General features: G+C 44.5%; 1 protein-coding gene across 1 annotated transcript in view; it reads right to left on the bottom strand.

Moving 5' to 3' along the window:
* The window catches only part of LOC103665135 (androgen dependent TFPI regulating protein), a 49,940-nt gene extending 39,085 nt beyond the window's left edge, over positions 1 to 10,855 (bottom strand). Inside the window, exons 1-3 of the mRNA XM_040645050.1 lie at positions 10,727 to 10,855; positions 8,374 to 8,508; positions 6,717 to 6,818 (exon numbers count right to left, since the gene is read on the bottom strand). Of these exons, the coding sequence (XP_040500984.1) occupies positions 6,717 to 6,818; positions 8,374 to 8,427 (156 nt within the window). The 5' untranslated portion in view covers positions 8,428 to 8,508; positions 10,727 to 10,855. The remainder of the gene's footprint in view (positions 1 to 6,716; positions 6,819 to 8,373; positions 8,509 to 10,726) is intronic.
* Positions 10,856 to 16,912: the final 6,057 nt, after the last annotated feature.

Here is a 16,912-nt window from a genome sequence, read left to right on the forward strand (position 1 = left end):
CTGGGGTCTCCAGAAAGAATGCAACTCTACTGATGTCTTGACCTTATTCCAGAAGACCCATTTTGAACTTCTGACCTCCAGAACTACACGATAATAAATCTATGTTGTTTTAAGCCATCAGGTATGGGTTACTTTGTTAAGCAGCAACAGGAAGCTAACGCATACAGCATGACGAAGGCTCTATCTCCCCTTACCACCAACCCATCAAATCGCTCTTGTGCAAGTCACCGGAGAGTTCAATATTGCTGAAGCCAATGGAAAATTCTAACTCAAGTCATCTTACAATGTCATCATAACTGGCCTCTCAGAAGCTTTTGATATGCAATACTTCCTCTTTCTTGAAACTTTTGTATACTTGATTTCTGGGAGGCCAAAGGGCACTGGGTTTCCTCCTAACTCATGGGCACCTCCTTCTCACTCTCCTCTAAAATGCTCCGGCTTTCCCTCCCAGGCACAGGAAATGGAAGGTTCTAAGGCTTTGTCCTGGGGTATCTTCTCCAACCTTACTTACTCCTGGGTGATCTTATTTAACTTGAGAAAGAATCATTATGATGAAGACAACCAAGTTCATGGCACCAGTCTGGAAATCTCCCCTATGCTCAGAGGTACAACTTGTCTATTCTGCGCCTCAGTTTTGTTGTCTGATAGGCATCTCAAACATGTCCAAGCAGAACAAAATTTCCTGCATCCCTCATTTTATCCAAATTTCTCTGAAAACACCAGTTTACCATAGAGACATCCCCTGACCACTCTGATTGCCCTACACCCTATAGACCTACTAGTTCCACACACACCCACACACACACACCCACACATACACACACTGTGCTCTCCCCCCTCACCCTGCTTTATTTTTAGTTTGTTAGTACTTTCACTAACGTGCCTGACATCATTTATTCTTTATTCATTGATTGCTTGTCTTCCCCACTAGGCTGTATATATTCTCCACAAGGACAGATTTCTTTAGATTGTTTGTTTTTGCATCCTTAGTGCCTAGAAGAGGGCCTGGTACATGGAAGGCACGCTATAAATGCTTATTAGCACTGCCTCATGTTAAAGTTAAATGTCTGGCTTATTATTTTATATATATATATATATATATATTACATGGTTATATAATATATAAAAATATAGACATATGATATAATGCAGGCTCCCTATAGTGAGATAACATTTGCTTAAAATGGCGTCAATCAAGGTATGGTTTGCAAAGGTATTTTTTGAGGAGAGTTTATTTCCAGCTCACTCACTGTACAAGAGCTGCATGGTTTCTGTTAACTTTGGACTCTGCTTCAAGTATCCTCCGACGGCTCTCACTTACCATCCTGTGAGTGACATGGGCTAGGGCGCTCCATCAGCAGGACATACATTGGCTGGCGTCTTATGTCCTGGGGAAACAGGTAGATGGGAGGTGGAGTCTCCCATGGGAACCTTAACCAGGTCCCTCTTTTTTTTTCCAGACGTGGACTTTCTGGGGAATAATAACTAAGGAGGGGGTTGTTTTTGTATTTTTTTTACTGCCACAAAGATGCCGCATAACACAGCTTCTGCTTTTAATAAGTTAAAAGACTAAATGGGAATATATACATGTGTATGATATACATATCATATCTATATGTAGATAGCTATATATAGATATAGATGTATATACATATGTGTAAAAGATTAGATGTAAAATATCTATAGTTTAAGCTTCCTGAAGTTAGGAAACCAACCTAATTGTTCAGGTTGACCCCAAGGAGAGTTGATCATTTCTGTTATCACTCCATAGAGGTTTCTTGTATCTCCCCATAGAGATGAGAACAGCTCTATGTATATCATAATGGTTTTTTAAAAAATGAATAATTCTTGATTTTGTCTTTTAGATTTGAACTGAGCATTAAAATCATCTGGGGGGGGGTCCTCTTTTCAAGTATATGCCCAGTTACATCAGAAGATCTTAACCTGAGTCCCATAAATGGAATCTATAGTTTCATAGCTTTCCTGATTCACAAAAAGATCTATTCCCAAAGGTTGAAAAACACTAAGCTACCCATAGATATTTAGATTGTGGATCTCCTCTGCTCAGAGGGGTGGTGGGGTGAGGAATCAGGAAAGCATGGGGGGCGGGGTGATAATTGGTGAGGACAAAGGGTGGCCCTTTGGTACTGACGTGCCCACAGATGACCTTCTTTACTCACCAGAGTTCACCTACCTCTACTTAGCAGCCCAACTATGTCATAGCAGGCTTATCACAGTAACGGTTATTTCCATATTCATTCATACTGATATTATGGGTGGGAAAGAAAAATCTGAGGTCGGGTCTGAAATTAGGGAGAGACAACATCTTACATGCTAAGGGTGAGTAAGTAACTGGAAGTCGTCGAGTTGCCCTGTCTTGACATTTTGACTCCGCAACACACCCTCCAAAGAGGGCTCAAAGGCCTTCTAGGTTGTTTAGTCATGACCCACATGTCAGCACAGCCAGGCCAGGACACAGGGGACACAGAAGCCCTCCTCCTGTTCACGTCATTCATTTGGCAATAATCACATACTGCGATGTGACACCTCGTATGACAATGTCTTCTATTAGTATTGACTGTTATCTTATTATTTCACCTTTGTGTGTATATACTAGGCTCAACCAGATTGAAGGGTTCTAGAAATCAAAAGCTTTGTCAAATATTGACCATGGTGCTACACGCACAGTTGGCACCTAATTATTTTTTCAAATGAATAAATGACAATGCATGGAATAACTAAGACTGTATCTGGCTCTTGCTCCAATGTAAAGAGCCAAAGTAAGACCTGTCTCTTAAGAGCAGGTTGTTTTGAAACCTCCATTAATATCAATGAACGCTTTATCAGTTTTAAAATTCTGTGACCATGCATTGAGAGTTTTATATGATGATAACATACCTAGGTCGTCCTTGATACTTTACAAAACGCTTGCACACACATTCTCAATAACTGTGTATTATTTGCAAATGTAGAGGGGCTCTGAGGTGGTTCTCTGATCTATTTCCACTCTCCCTGGGGGCAACCTGAACAATTTAGGTTGGTTTCCAGAGAGATAAGTTCCCTAGCTCCCTTCAGGTTAGGATCTGATGGTTTCCTCAGTTACTGAGTCCTCTTTCTGCTCTTTAAATCTGTCTGCTCTGGTTCTATCTTTAGTAGTCATTTAGATAAGACCTGGGGAGTTAATGTTTTCCTGGCGAAACCTGGAGGAACACGTTGCTGTTCTTCCCCTTCTTTCATGAAGACTGGAGAACTGCTTAGCAATGAAAGAGGCAGGTCGATCTACTTTAAATAAGGCAGCCTGGCTCTCATAGGATTTCTTAGAGCACCAGCCAATGGCAGCCTGTCAATGGTGAATGCAAATATCTCACTGATGTTACTATTTGTTTTGAATGAAAAGCAAGGGTAGCAAAATGTCCATTAGAGATGACAGTCAACTTTGAACGGCGCTGCTTCAGTGATGAGTCTCCAATGAGCTAGAAGGATCGGGCTGGGAGAAGTCCAAAGACTTGATGAATCACGAAGGTTTTAGAACCACACTGTGTCAAAGGGGAGAGTGTTATTTCTTAATTTGACAAATACTACTCATTAAACCCAGGGCAGCATTACAAATGGCAACAGGAAAAATATTCCAAAGCTAAGGCCAGAATAGCAAACATTAAATATTGTTGTGAAATGGTCGAATCTTTCAGGAAGGCATGACACTGGCTATGTACAGCAATAATTCTGATATTGTGGAAAAGAAAACAGGGTGATTCCCTTTAGAGCAGGGCCAGCTGCATATGGAGGCAACTAGTACAAAGTGTCCAGGCTGACCACCCACCATCACTGTGGTTGTCACAATAGTGGTTTCCAGGTGCTCACTCCTTTGGATTGTTGTGGAAGGACACTGTTGGCATGTAGAAGGAGTTGACAAACTGACCCAGTAATAGCTATTTCCATATTCGTTTGTACTGGTATCTGAGAGCATTCCTCAAGGCAACAGACAAAGGGGATTCAATAGTAAGGACAGAAAATGTCCAGAGTAAGGGACACGATCTGGGAAAGACACATGAGACACAGTCTTGAAGATCCTCGGTTTGGAGCAGAACAAAAAGAAGCATGGAATTTTGGAGATGACCACATTAGACCTAATGCTGGTTTTGCTGATGCCAACATTTTTCCATAATGGTTCCGTTGGGAGTTTCTCCAATTAAATGAAGAGAAAACAGAAGAGTCTGTGTCTGACCCAAGGCAGATTGCTTCCTCTTCTCCTCTCTTTGTCACCAGTGTCACTCCTCTGTGGACTCTGGCCCTTTCTCTCTAAGGGATTTACTGGATTAACCCTAGGACAAAAAGCAGGTCAACAGAAACCCCCAGACTGGGAAGGCACAAAATAATTTTAAGACCCCCATTGTATGATATCTGCCTTGCTAATTAGTTCACGGATATGATGTACATTATCTAATTATCTGCCTCCCAAATTACCAAAAGTCCATATGGCTGTTTAGCAAGGCCACAAGTGCTGGGCCTGTTTGGAAGAAATCCAACTTCACGTCTATGTGGAAAATGGAACCCCAAAGAGGTAGGAAGCTTATAATGGTTGCAGGAAAACTTCTACGTCACCTCACAAAGCCGTGAAAAAGGTGTTCTATATATGTGTTTGGCTCCAAATAAAAGACACTTCCTACACTCTGCTGTTTCATTTTGATAACATCTAGCTCAGTCATTTGTCCCGAATCACTTCATTTTCTTAAGTCGAGTTTTGGCTTATTACCATACAGATGGGGGTTATGGATTTCTTTTTTTTTTTTTTTAAGTGAGAATTCTCACTTTGCTATGTTAATCGAGCAGAGTGACATCCTTTTTGATTGCCTGGTGAATTATGAAACCAGATCAAACCACAAATGTTGCACTTACTGTAACAAAAAACAACAAAGAGTGAGTTAGTCTTGGATTTAAATCCAGCTGTCCCATTTATGAGCTTGGTAGCCCCAGGCAAATTGCTTAACCTCTCTGAGCCTTTTATTTTTTTCTAATTTATAAAAATCAGGATATGGTTGTCATCTAAGGAAAGTTGTGTAAATTAAATGAGCTCATGTTTGAAGAACAGTATATAGTGCCATTAAAAAACAGGAATATTCCCTACCTATGTGTCTCAGATTAATGTTAATGAGAATTTGGGAAGGTGAGGAGGTGGTCTGACCAAAAGAATGTGGTGGGAGGGGTCCGTGAGAGGTGGGACTTATTTAATATCTAGTTTTCGGTCCTGAACTCTGATTTTTTTTTTTAAAGATTTTATTTATTCACTTGACAGAGATAGAGACAGCCAGCGAGAGAGGGAACACAAGCAGGGGGAGTGGGAGAGGAAGAAGCAGGCTCTCAGCAGAGGAGCCTGATGTGGGGCTCGATCCCAGAATGCAAGGATCACGCCCTGAGCCGAAGGCAGACGCTTAACCACTGAGCCACCCAGGCGCCCCTGAACTCTGATTCAGTCAGAACTTGTGTATCTTTGTCAATTAATAATCACGAACTCACTAAGTACGTATCTAAAGTGAAAGTACATTTTTCTGGGGGCAGGGCACATGAAGAGGCAGAGTTAACAGAGTTGCTTTTCCAAATTGATAATTATGTGAGTTTTAAGGCAATTGGAAGGGTTAGGAGTGGAAGAAAGTCTGTGAACTTGAAGAGCCTTCATGTTCTCCCTTGTGGTGTCCCCTGTTGTTGTTGTTTTTTTTAATGCCATTTGCTTTGCAGAACCTGAGACCTCCTTCTGAATGCCTGACTAATGTAGAAATGCATTTGTAAATGTTGAGAAGCTGAACTAGGACTCTGAATGTTTCCTGCATACATGCAGTGCCAATGACTCAGACCTCCTCTTTCACCCGAGATGGAGCCATCCGTGTACCGGCACTGCTTGTCCAGCTCACTGTTCCTGGCATTCAGATCCAGTGGCCTGAATCTCTCAGAACAGGTTCTGTTTGCTATTTAGCCCCTCAAAAATAAATGTGTGAAAAAAAAATGGGGATACCTCCACAGAGACAGGTAAAGAATAAGTTCATTTGCAATAAATGGTCCTAATCAAGTGTTCGCTAAAGAGCTGCTGATGAGCTGGGGGATGTTCTTTGGGTGTTGGGTGGATTTTTTTTTTAAAGGTGGCTTGACCTTGTTCCTAGATCAGAATTTCATTACATGCATTCACTGAAGTCACCTCTGTTGCAGGACTGCAGCTGCCCGGAAGTTGCCCGTCCTTATGGTTGGGTGTCTTCTCAATGACTTCAGAGGCAACTTGCAAAGAGTGCTGCCTGGACATCCCCTCTGCTCACTGTGACTCCAATTACAGTAGCTGTTTTTGTTCATTTTGTATCCTCATTGTGCTATTTTTTTTTTAAGATTTTATTTATTTAGAGGCAGCCTGAGCATGAGCGGGGGGAGGGGAAGAGAGAGAGGAAGAGGGAGAATATCAAGCAGGCTACCTGCTGAGCGTGGAGCCTAACACAGGGCTCGATCTCACAACCCTTAGATCATGACCTGAGCGGAAATCAAGAGCCGGACACTCAACTGAGTGAGCCACCCAGGCGCCCCCTCACAGTGCTCTTTAAATAAACAGTGATGGGATGGAAAAGGAGTGAATAGGATGATGGGGACTGAGAAGTTTGGAAACATAAACAAGGCACTTCGGAGTTCCCAATACAGAGGCTGACGCCTTTCCCTAGTCACTGAATTTGCCCTTTACTCACCATTGCATGATTCAACCATACTGGAAAGATACCGTCTAGGGCCTTAGGGTAAACAAGCTCTCGATCGTAGAGAAAAAGGATCCAGAATGACAAAAATACAAACTGGAAAATAAAATACAAAAATAGCATCATTAAGTTTGTTTTCCATCAGAGCTTTCTAAGTCAACCAAGAAAACATGACGAAATAAAAATAGATACCCGTTTTAAAGATATCCTACAGACACCTAATAGAAATGTAAAATGAAGACAAACTTCCTGACTGTTGAATTGCTATGTCCACTCTCTGGGGATTCCAGAGAATTGGGGATCAATTATTTGTCCTCGTGGCACACAGGGAGGATATAGATAAACAGGATTCACAGACCATTAAGTCATTTTATTGGAACCAATGACCTCTCTAGTCTAAGCTTTCCCTGGGGGTACTGAGATCAAGCACATGGGGTGGTTCCACCCCCAAGTAGGCATGGCAAGGGGACGAGGGAGACTGGGAGAGGGCAGAAGTGACAAATGCCCAGGATAATTCCCAAGCTAGTTAATGAGGATTGTATCTCCCCCTTGCTCAGAGCTTTGGAACGATCCTCAACCTCTCATGCCCCTTGGCTGTCTTGTCAAAGAGTCTGTCCTCTGTGTTACAAAGTCAGTGTAGAGATGGGGAGAAAATAACCATTAATTTTTCAATCCTCCTATCTTCTTGAATTCCAAAGGCTCCATTTCTAAGCCTTAAAAAAAATGAATAAACTCCATTGCTACTAAAAACCTGGCCTTTAGATTTATGGGGGTGGAGGAGGAAGTATCCTGCGAAGTAAAACTGGAATGCCAGGACTTGCTGTGTTACCTGAGAACTCATCAGTGTTTGAGCAGTTTCATTTTGCATCTAAGTCTGAAGTCTCAACACTATAGGATGCAGGACAATGACAGGCAGAGGGAGGCAGTCATTTCTAAGCATAGGCCCTGCTGGGCAGCCGGCAGGCTTGATCTCAGTTTGTTTCCATTCTAACCAATGAATGAAAACAGAAGCAATGTCATCGAAACGTGGGCAGTATCAGCAAATACGCTCACTGTCGCTGGCATATGTCGGGCTGCTTTCCAGTGTCCATTCATTCAACAAAATGAATGAGGCACTCACTGTGCACCCCACACTAGATATTTTGGACAGACTGTCTCGCTCTCCCCCCAATTGTCTTTTCCAAGAGCCAATTCTGAAGTTCTCATACCCCTCTCCCCCCTCTTTTTTTATGGTTTCCACTTGCAGAAGTAACATATGTTCATTGTAGCAAGTGAAACAAGATGTATAAAAGGGAAAATAAGTCATCTGTCTCCCCAGCACCCTGCATTCCCAGGACTCCGGTGGAGCCGAGGCTAGCTTAGTTGTAGCTTGATTAAGAAAGATCCTTCCAACTTCCCCATTAGACATCCACAAGGATCTTGAATCAAACATTAGCAAAGATAAGAAGGCAGTGATAATTCTGGTCAGTAATGAGCCTTCTTTCATGATGACACTGGGCAACACGATGCAATCCTCAAATAAGACATTCATGCAAATGCACTTGCTCTGGTCCATAATAATGGGCACCTAAACAGCCTCGCTGCCCAGGAGAAGTGTTGTTCATCCAAATGGACATGTGTATTATATTACTAACACATCTTTGTGACTTACTGTGGAGATCGGAAAAGCCAGCGTGGTAAAAAGCAGGTCTCTGAAGGTGGTCATGAACTTAATGTCTTTTTCCCCCTTAATTCTTTTTAGCACGTCTTCCAGGCAGGCGACCCCGTAGAAAATGGCCTGCAAGAGCTGAATTCATTACAACAAATGAGGGCATTTTCATTTGCTTTAATTAATACATTCTTCACTGACGTAGAGCTCCATCCCTCTGGGAGCAATGTTGATTCTAGAAGGAGGGGGCTGTTGGCTGTGTTGGTTGAGAGCCAATTCAAGGGCTGGTCTTCCAGCTCAGTGGGCCCTGACCTTGCTCACTAAAACTGATTGAGTAAAGTCGTTTAGGGGATAATAATGTGTACAGTATTTAGTGTAATGGACTCGAGCTAAAATGGAAACAAAATAAAGAGTCAGCTTAAAAGGAGAATGTAATGAGAGATACCTTAGCTGCATGGAGGTGGGCAAAACCAAATTAATAGCACGAGAGCAAAGAGCCAGACACAATGGTGGACATATTCTGGCCTCTTCCCAGGAAGAAAAAAAAAATATGTTAAATGCCCAGTGCTACAATCTCATTAAAGAAGCAGGAATCAGGGTCAAGAGCACCACAAAGGAGCTCTGTGCTCTCCTGAGGGAGAGGCACAAAATGGCGTCTTGGTTACCTGAGGGAGAAGCTGATGTCCTTCTCTGATTGAAAGGGGGTACCTGAAGGCCTCACAAAGAAAATCTGGCTAAGGAAGTGATTTAAATACACAGGGATAGAGCAGACCGGGGCCTCTGGTGCCTCACTAAATACCATGAGGTCCTGGAGGTGAGGTCAAAGAGAAGTAGGGCGCGTTTCAGGGAAATAAGACAGCTAAGGGCAAACTTTGCCCTTTCTTACTGTTTTGCACAAACATGTGGCTTCTGATTGAGGGTCTCGTGGGTCACAATACAGAGTTGGGGTTGGTTTTGATCGTGCTTGCATTAGATCCCATCCTATTCCATGAAAGCTCTAGGTTGGTACCAAAGGGGCAATCAGGACGCCACTCCGAGAGTATGAGTCAGGCAAGGTGTGGAACCTAGGGCATTGCTCTCAGGATGGATCAGGTTGGCTGTTGGGGAATGACGTCTGAGGTCTGAACTCTAGGAAAAAGAAGTTCTAGCAGAGCTGGCCTCCTCCCACTCTTTAGCCTGAAGGGGTGGGTGAGGGAGGATCCAGAGGTGAATTAGGCCAGCAATATGCCAGCTGGGTCCTCAGACCAGCAACACTGGTGTCACCCAAAAGCTTGTGAGAAATGCAGGCCCTCCGCCCCACCCCGGACTATGGAATCAGAATCTCTGGGAGTGGGGTCTAGGAACTTGTTAACTAACTCTCCAGGTGATCCTTACTAAAGTTCTGGAAATGCTCACTGGATTAGACATAAATTTATCACTGAAAATTCCTACTTACTACTCAAAGCTATAATAATGGACTCCCATTGATCTCTCGTTATGTGCCAGGCTCTGATCTAGGTTTCTAATTTCTCATAACCACCTGATGAGATAAGTCCTATTATTATGCTCTCTCCCAACCCGTATTACAGATAAGGAAACTGAGACATAGAGACATGAACAAACTTGCCTCAAGTCTCATGGTGGGTAAATGCAGATTCAAAACCCAGAGTCTAATTCTTGAATCAGACTTAAAAAACAAAAAACAAAAAACTGTCCTACGAACAGTTTAGGTAAAGCACTATGGGAGGTCAGAAGAAAGACAACTGTCTCCAGGTGGGAGATTTAAAAATGACTGTGAAAAATACTGATGCCTGATTTTCAACCTATCCCCCCAGAGATTCTAATTTCCTAAGAGGTATGGCCTGGACTTCAGGATTTCTAAAAATTCTCCCAAGTGATTCTAACTGGGACAGCTAAGGTTGAGAACCACTTGCCTAGAGGAACTTCCATTTGGACCTTTGGATCTGGCCTTCCCAAGACAGGTGGGACAGTGGAGATCCAGGGAGCAAACCCTCCGGTGGGATGAGCTTGGAGAGAGAGAGAGCAAAGTGGAAAGTGATGCGGGGGCAATGCCCTCAACCGTGGAGCACGAGGAGTAAGGGGCAGCAAAGTAGCAAAGAATGATCAGATGGTAGAAAACCAAGAGTCCCACGGTCCCTAAAGGGAGGAGGAAGTTTTGAGCCAGAAGAGTGGCTCCGGAGAGGGGTGGGAAACAGTTTAAAATGTCACGAAGAGGTGGTCACTCCAATACTCGTCATCTACTTTTGACATTGAGCCCTTGGTCTGTAGAATTTGGAGCAGTCTTTTGCACATGGATGTTAGAGGAAGTCGCCTCCTCTTCCAGTCTTCCCACCCCCACCCCCCGAACAGCTCTCACCTCACCCTTGGTTTCACTTCCAGCTGTTCAGGACACAGCAGGCAGCGGCTTCAGTTAGGGAGGCAGCATGGAGCCTGGGCCCCAGCGAGGAGGCCCGCGCTCTTCTATCAACGGAGCAATTAATCACATACTGAGCACTGAGAGTCTGCCAGGTTTTCCCTCTTTGGGGAGAGGCAGCCTCCACCCAGCATGTGAAGTCCATGTGACCGCTTTCCTTAGCAAGAGCTTCCTGGAGTCACCATGAGTCAAACTCGTCCTAACTTTCTCTGGCTCTTCCCAGTCAAAAATGTGGAAATTGGATTGGGAGAAAAGAACACATGACTCAGAGCCTCCCTGGCTTCTCCTTCATCAATAAAACTTTTCTCCACACCGCAAACTTGCCAATTACCTCTCCACGTCCCCCACCCCGCCCCCCACTCCCCACCCCCACTCATACGTATATGCCAACTGTGTGTGTGGATCAGCCTTGTCCCCACTGATCTCAATCTGCATTGACATGCCATCATCTGTATCAACAAGGGATATTTGTGGAGCCCTCACAAAGGAACTCAGGAGGGAGGCGCCGGGGTGTTGCCAAGAGAAATAAATAAGCCAGAACTAGGGCAGAAAGGAGCCACACATCAGAGCTGGAGGGCAAGGAGAGGGGGGTGCCATGAGCTCATTCAATGGGGAAGCTTCTTGAAAGGCCTCCAGGACAGGTTGGTATCAGCTCACCCAATGCGACAAGGGTCTGATCATTCCCCAAAGACAATACAATGAAATATTTTAAAACGAGTGCAGAAAGAACAGTCAAGGGAGAAAAGGGCAACTATCAGGGATTGAATTGTGCCCCCCACCCCAAAATTCTTATGTTGAAGTTATAACCCTCTGTGGTTGTATTTAGAGATAGGGCCCTTAAAGAAGTAAATAAGTGAAAACGAGGTCAGTAAGGGTGGGTCCTAATCCAATATGACTGGTGTCTTTCTGAGAACAGGAGACTAGGACACAGACCACATGCAGCATGAGGCAGGACCATGTGACGACACAGGGAGAAAAATGTGGCATCTGCAGGCTAAGGAGGGGCCTCAGGAGAAACTGACCCGCTGATGCCTTGATCTTGGACCATTAGCCTCTGGAACCATGAGAAAATAAATTTCTGTTGTTTAAGCCACCCAGGCTGTGGTACTTTGCTATGGCAGTCCGAGCAGACCAACACAGTAGCAATAAAACAAGATGGCAACAACTGGCCTCCTTTGAAGAATCTCACAACAAAATGGCTGTCATTTACATTTCTCAACTATTTGGGCTGCCCAGGGAAGCAGACCCGATGATACCTCGATCAGGGTTTATTTCAGAGCTACAACTCTGTGGTTTATCTCTTCTATCAATTCTTTTCTAAGTTTGTTCCTCGTGCCTTTTTCTGAAATGTTGCTGGTCTAAGTTTGTGAGCTGGCTTCCGTTTTTGCTGCTCGCTAACAAATTTACCACCTGGGAAGGCTGAATTCCATTTTTTATAAGTAGTGCAATTTACGAAACCACAGCTTAAGGAAATTTTGTTTTTACATTCACGTGGCTTCACAAGATTCACAAAAATCTTGAAATGATGGAAACTTCGCCTTTCTAAGTCATCAAGTTAATTTCTTTGCCTTTAAGCCAGAACCTTCTTCAACTATCTCAGGAAATGAGAATTTCTTCTATTTAAAAAATAATTCCAGAGAGGAAGATTCCACAAGTTTCCTGAACAAGACATTACATATCTTATTGGATGAGTCAAGTCATCCAATGCCCAGCCCAGCTCTGTGCCTGACTTGAACAGGCTGGGACTTTCTTAGGTCTTGCCTTCAAAATGATGCAAGACTTGCAGTGGGAAACTATTCCAGAATAAAAGAACACATGGAGACTAATTGTGGTGAGTATTTTCTAGAACGGTGGTAATGGAGGTAGTGGTGTTTGGGGGCAGGTAGAGGAAGCTTTTGCTAAAACAGATCTGCACTGCATATGTAATAGACCGTTTCAAGCATCATTCATGAGCATTTAGCTTAAGGAAAAAACTGAGATAAAAAACAGAGAAGAAATGATATGAAGAACATAAGCTGGCATGAAGAGGAGTGGAAAAAAAAAAGAGAAGAAACCAAGAGAACACTGAAGGACAGGTTGAAAGAAGAATTCTAAGAATGCTCAGCCAGGTTTCCATAGCTGCTGACCACTGGCTTCAGAGTAACGGCAGGATGGGTCGGCTGTGGGTAGGCTCCCTTACAGGTGGGGTGGGGTTCCCTAGAAAGTGCCTCGGACCAGGTAGACCCATGTGCTGGTCATTTATTTGTGCAACCAACATTCACAGAGTGCCTGTTAAGGTGCCAGAAACTCAGAAACTGTATTAGACATAGTAAAGCCTAGGGAAGGCTCTGTGCTCGGGTGTCTTTATTGGGAAGAAGAGAGGAGAAAGAGGAGGAGGAACCCTTTCTATATGTTTACTATTTTACATCATATAGGTCAGGTTCCTTGGGAAACAGAACCAGATTCTTAGATCTGCCTGCAGAGTGTTCATTGAGGAGTGCTCTCAGAACAACTGTGAGAGGGAGGGAAGGGGGTGGGGGGAACAGGACAGAGCAGTAGGAAAAGATGAAAGGCAAGGCACTTGCATGGAGTCAGCTGGTCCCCAAAGGCTTCTGGAGCTGAGCTGGCACTTCAGAGTTGTCCTAGAGCCTGGCCTTTCTACCCCAAATCAACTAGTCATTGGATGCAGCAACCCCAGGGAGGGCCCTGAGCCGTGTCTAGGCAATTCCCTTCTGCTAAGGGCTTTCTGGGGCAGGACCTCAGCTGGGAGTCATCAGCCACCAACACTCCTCCTGGGAGCTGGGGAATGAGTACTGTGATGCTGGGAACATGGAGGGATCTGGGGGCCACACGATGGGATCCACTCAATATGAGGATACTGAGGCTGAGGGATGTTAGATAACTCACTCAAGATCACACAGCAAGGGAACAGCAGAGCCAGCATTCCCTCCCAGGCAGCCTGACTCCAGAAGCTGGGTCTTCAATCACTGACCTCTATATGGTGTGTAAAGAACCTACCAGAACGTCATGGTTGCCCAGTTAAGTTACAGCTATTTTATTTTGGGTGCTGGTGGTGACAATTTCCTACCATCGCTTGTCTTCCTTTCAGCTATCTGAGAGCTGAAAACAGTGACCTTAAGCATTTTTGTGAATAGAGAGTTAAGTGTATTTCTGACTTCGTTGAGTTCCACAGATGAATGTATTAGCCTGATGATGGAAATTAAAAGTTGGCCCCAAGTGGGTCCTGTAACATAAATGGATCCCCGTCTTCTCATTGTTTGTGAGCTGCTTTGGTGTTTGGACTGATGGAAGGTCCTCAAGGATTTCTCTTCCCCTGGCCCTGCTTTGCGATCTTGGAGGACCCATGTGATGAAGTTGCTGTTGTCAGGGTGACAGCTTGAGGAGAATGAGGTCAGAGCTGCGGGAGGCTTGGGCAGCTTCATGATAAATGGAGGGAAAGGTCATGTCTCTGTTGGGTAAGGGGGGTGGGGGCCACCCAGAATCTCCCCTGGAGATCCCAGTTATGTGGCATGATGTCTCAGGAGGAATTTTATTTTTAAAAAGAGGAAAAACCAGCACACTGTATAAAGCCAGCAGGTTAAATTGTAGCTAAAAGTCCCCTCTATCCCCCACCTCCCAGCTTAAGGTCAGGGGCAGTCCCTGGATGGAAACGGAGTGGATAGAGAGGAGGGGTTACAACATTTGTGGAAGTCCCAGGCACTAGAAGCCTGAGCTGACACGAGCACCCTGAGGATGTCTACAGCACTGCCAGGTCTCCACACCCAGCTCCAGGGGCCTCCCTATTCAGCACGACTCACTGCTCTCTGCTGGAGCCTGCCAACTCTACTCCCGGGACAGCCCCAGTGCCTGAAGCTGTACCTGTACAGCTAAAGGTGGGTCCACAGTGGCCATCCTCTGGCCGGGAAGCTGAAGCATGCACCCTGCAGTGAGGCCAGTGGGTCACCCATACCTAGATCCACAACCCACCAACCATGGCGCTGTGAGGTGACCCATGTCCCACTAAATCGCCTTGCCTTCTGCATGACCTCCACTCAAAGATGAGATGACTAGAAGCTCATCACCACTCTCCTATCTTCTCTCTTCATCGTCCAGCATGTACAGCATTCTGAGAGCTGCCTGCGTGTTAAGTCAAGCATCCCTCATGGTCATTCTCTGATGAGACACTCCTTTTATTTCTATTTGGCGGATTTGGAAATGCAAAACACAAAGAAATACCTAGCCCAGGATCACAGACCCTGGAAGTGGTAGAGTCGAGGTGCCATCCCAGAGACTCAAGACAGTCGAACTCATGCTTAGAACGATGCGGCTATACAGCCTCTCTCTCCCAACAGAGAATTGGCCACCTCTTCCCTGGGGTAAGTGTACTCCCTCGTTAGGCAAAAACTCATATCTCCCCTCTCTTTTCTTTACTCTCCTTGGGCAGGAATTGGTCACTGTAACCAACTCTCCGTGGCACCCCTCCCACACCACACCCTGCCACCAATCCTGTCTTCCCTTTGAATGCTGTGGGATGCTTCAAGAAGAAAATGGGGTTGCTCCAAATGTTGACCTGCACTAAGGTGGACTGTGCTCTTGAAATGAGGCATAACTGATATTCAGCCAAGTAAAAATTAAAGCTGTTTAAAGGGAGGGGGGTAAATTTCCTGGAAAGCAGGAAAGGGTACCGACTTCAACAAGCTTACATAAAATAAACTTAAGAGTATTACAGCAAATTATGAGACTTCTGTGCCCTTATAAACACAACCATTAGCTAATCATTAATTAGTCATTTGTTAGCACCAATTAATCATTAGGAAACACAAGTAATAAATCAGCCCGTGAGGCCTCAAGAGTGAGAAATGTTAAGGCCCAGGATCTCACCTTGAGTAACATATTTGGAATCTATCTTTAAATTGGTCCTCTGAAACCCAGTCAACCCACCTTCACCAATTAGAAAAGTTTGCATTAAGTCATACTTTCAAGATGACACCTCACCGAGCCCGGACGGGAGACAGCCACAGGTAAGCAAGCCCCTCTCTGTTCATTTCAAGAGCCAAAAGATGTCAGAAGAGATAATATTGCTCAGGAAGGCAGAAAACACTGAAGATCAAGTGTAGTCAACGTACCAAGTCTCTTGACTTTTCTTCTGGGGGCACTCTGTGCCAGGCCCTATAACAGATACAGTGTAGAATCATAGAATGTTAGGAAACAGAACTCCCGTTTTAGAGCCATTTACAGTTTGATTGGAATGTTAAGACTCACATGTGGGTGGAAATAAGAAAATAATACTATACATAAATAAGCAGAGACTGAGAAATGCTGTAAAAACTCAGGGAAAGGAAAAACAAATGTGAGTTGACGTTGATCAGCAGAGATTCTAAGGAAAGCATGGGGTTCTGGGTGGTCTATGAAAGCGCCGAAGTGGTAGAAAGGCAGGTAAGTCTTTCATCCAAAGATGGTGTGAATGAACGCAGGCAGAATGGTGATGGCAAGAAGCCTAGGGGCCAATGCTGGAGAAGACACAGGCCTTCCTGGAGAAAAGACCAGCTTTTCTGGGGAGAGGGGGACCTGAAGGCTGGGTAGGCAGGTGAGTTCTTAAGTCAGGAGTTTGCAATTGGTTCCATAAAATAGGAGGGAGCCCCTGTGATTTCTTGAGTAGCAGAACCACCCTGTGCAAGCGGGCTCATGATGTTTATAACAAAACCAAACTCAAACCAGTGCTTTGGGAAGATGAATCTGGAATCTGAGAGGTAGATGGACGGATTGCTAAGAAGAGGGCAATGAAGAGATAATCTCATCACCCAGGTACAAATTAATAAGAGCCTGTAATTAGAGAGAGAATAAGATTGGGGAAGAAGGGAATGAACCCAAGGAAAGGTAAAACGTAAGATTTGGTGGCTGATTCGTCAAGGAAGTGAAATACCAGGAAAGAATAGTGTCTTTGACAAGATAAGTGGTTTTTTTCATTCTTGGAAAAATGAGGGTTCTGGGGCATAGAACTAAAAATGAAGAAGTCAGGGAGCTGGTTCGTGGGAGTAGGTGAGAAGTCTGTTCTCAGCCATGCTTACTGTGAGGTGGGATATCCATACTGGAATTTGGATTAGATCTCACCATCAATCCTAGCTACAGACCCCCATGTCTTTTAGTTGA

This window comes from Ursus maritimus, unplaced genomic scaffold, assembly GCF_017311325.1.
Source record: "Ursus maritimus isolate PB19 unplaced genomic scaffold, ASM1731132v1 scaffold_30, whole genome shotgun sequence".
Lineage (NCBI taxonomy): Eukaryota > Metazoa > Chordata > Mammalia > Carnivora > Ursidae > Ursus > Ursus maritimus.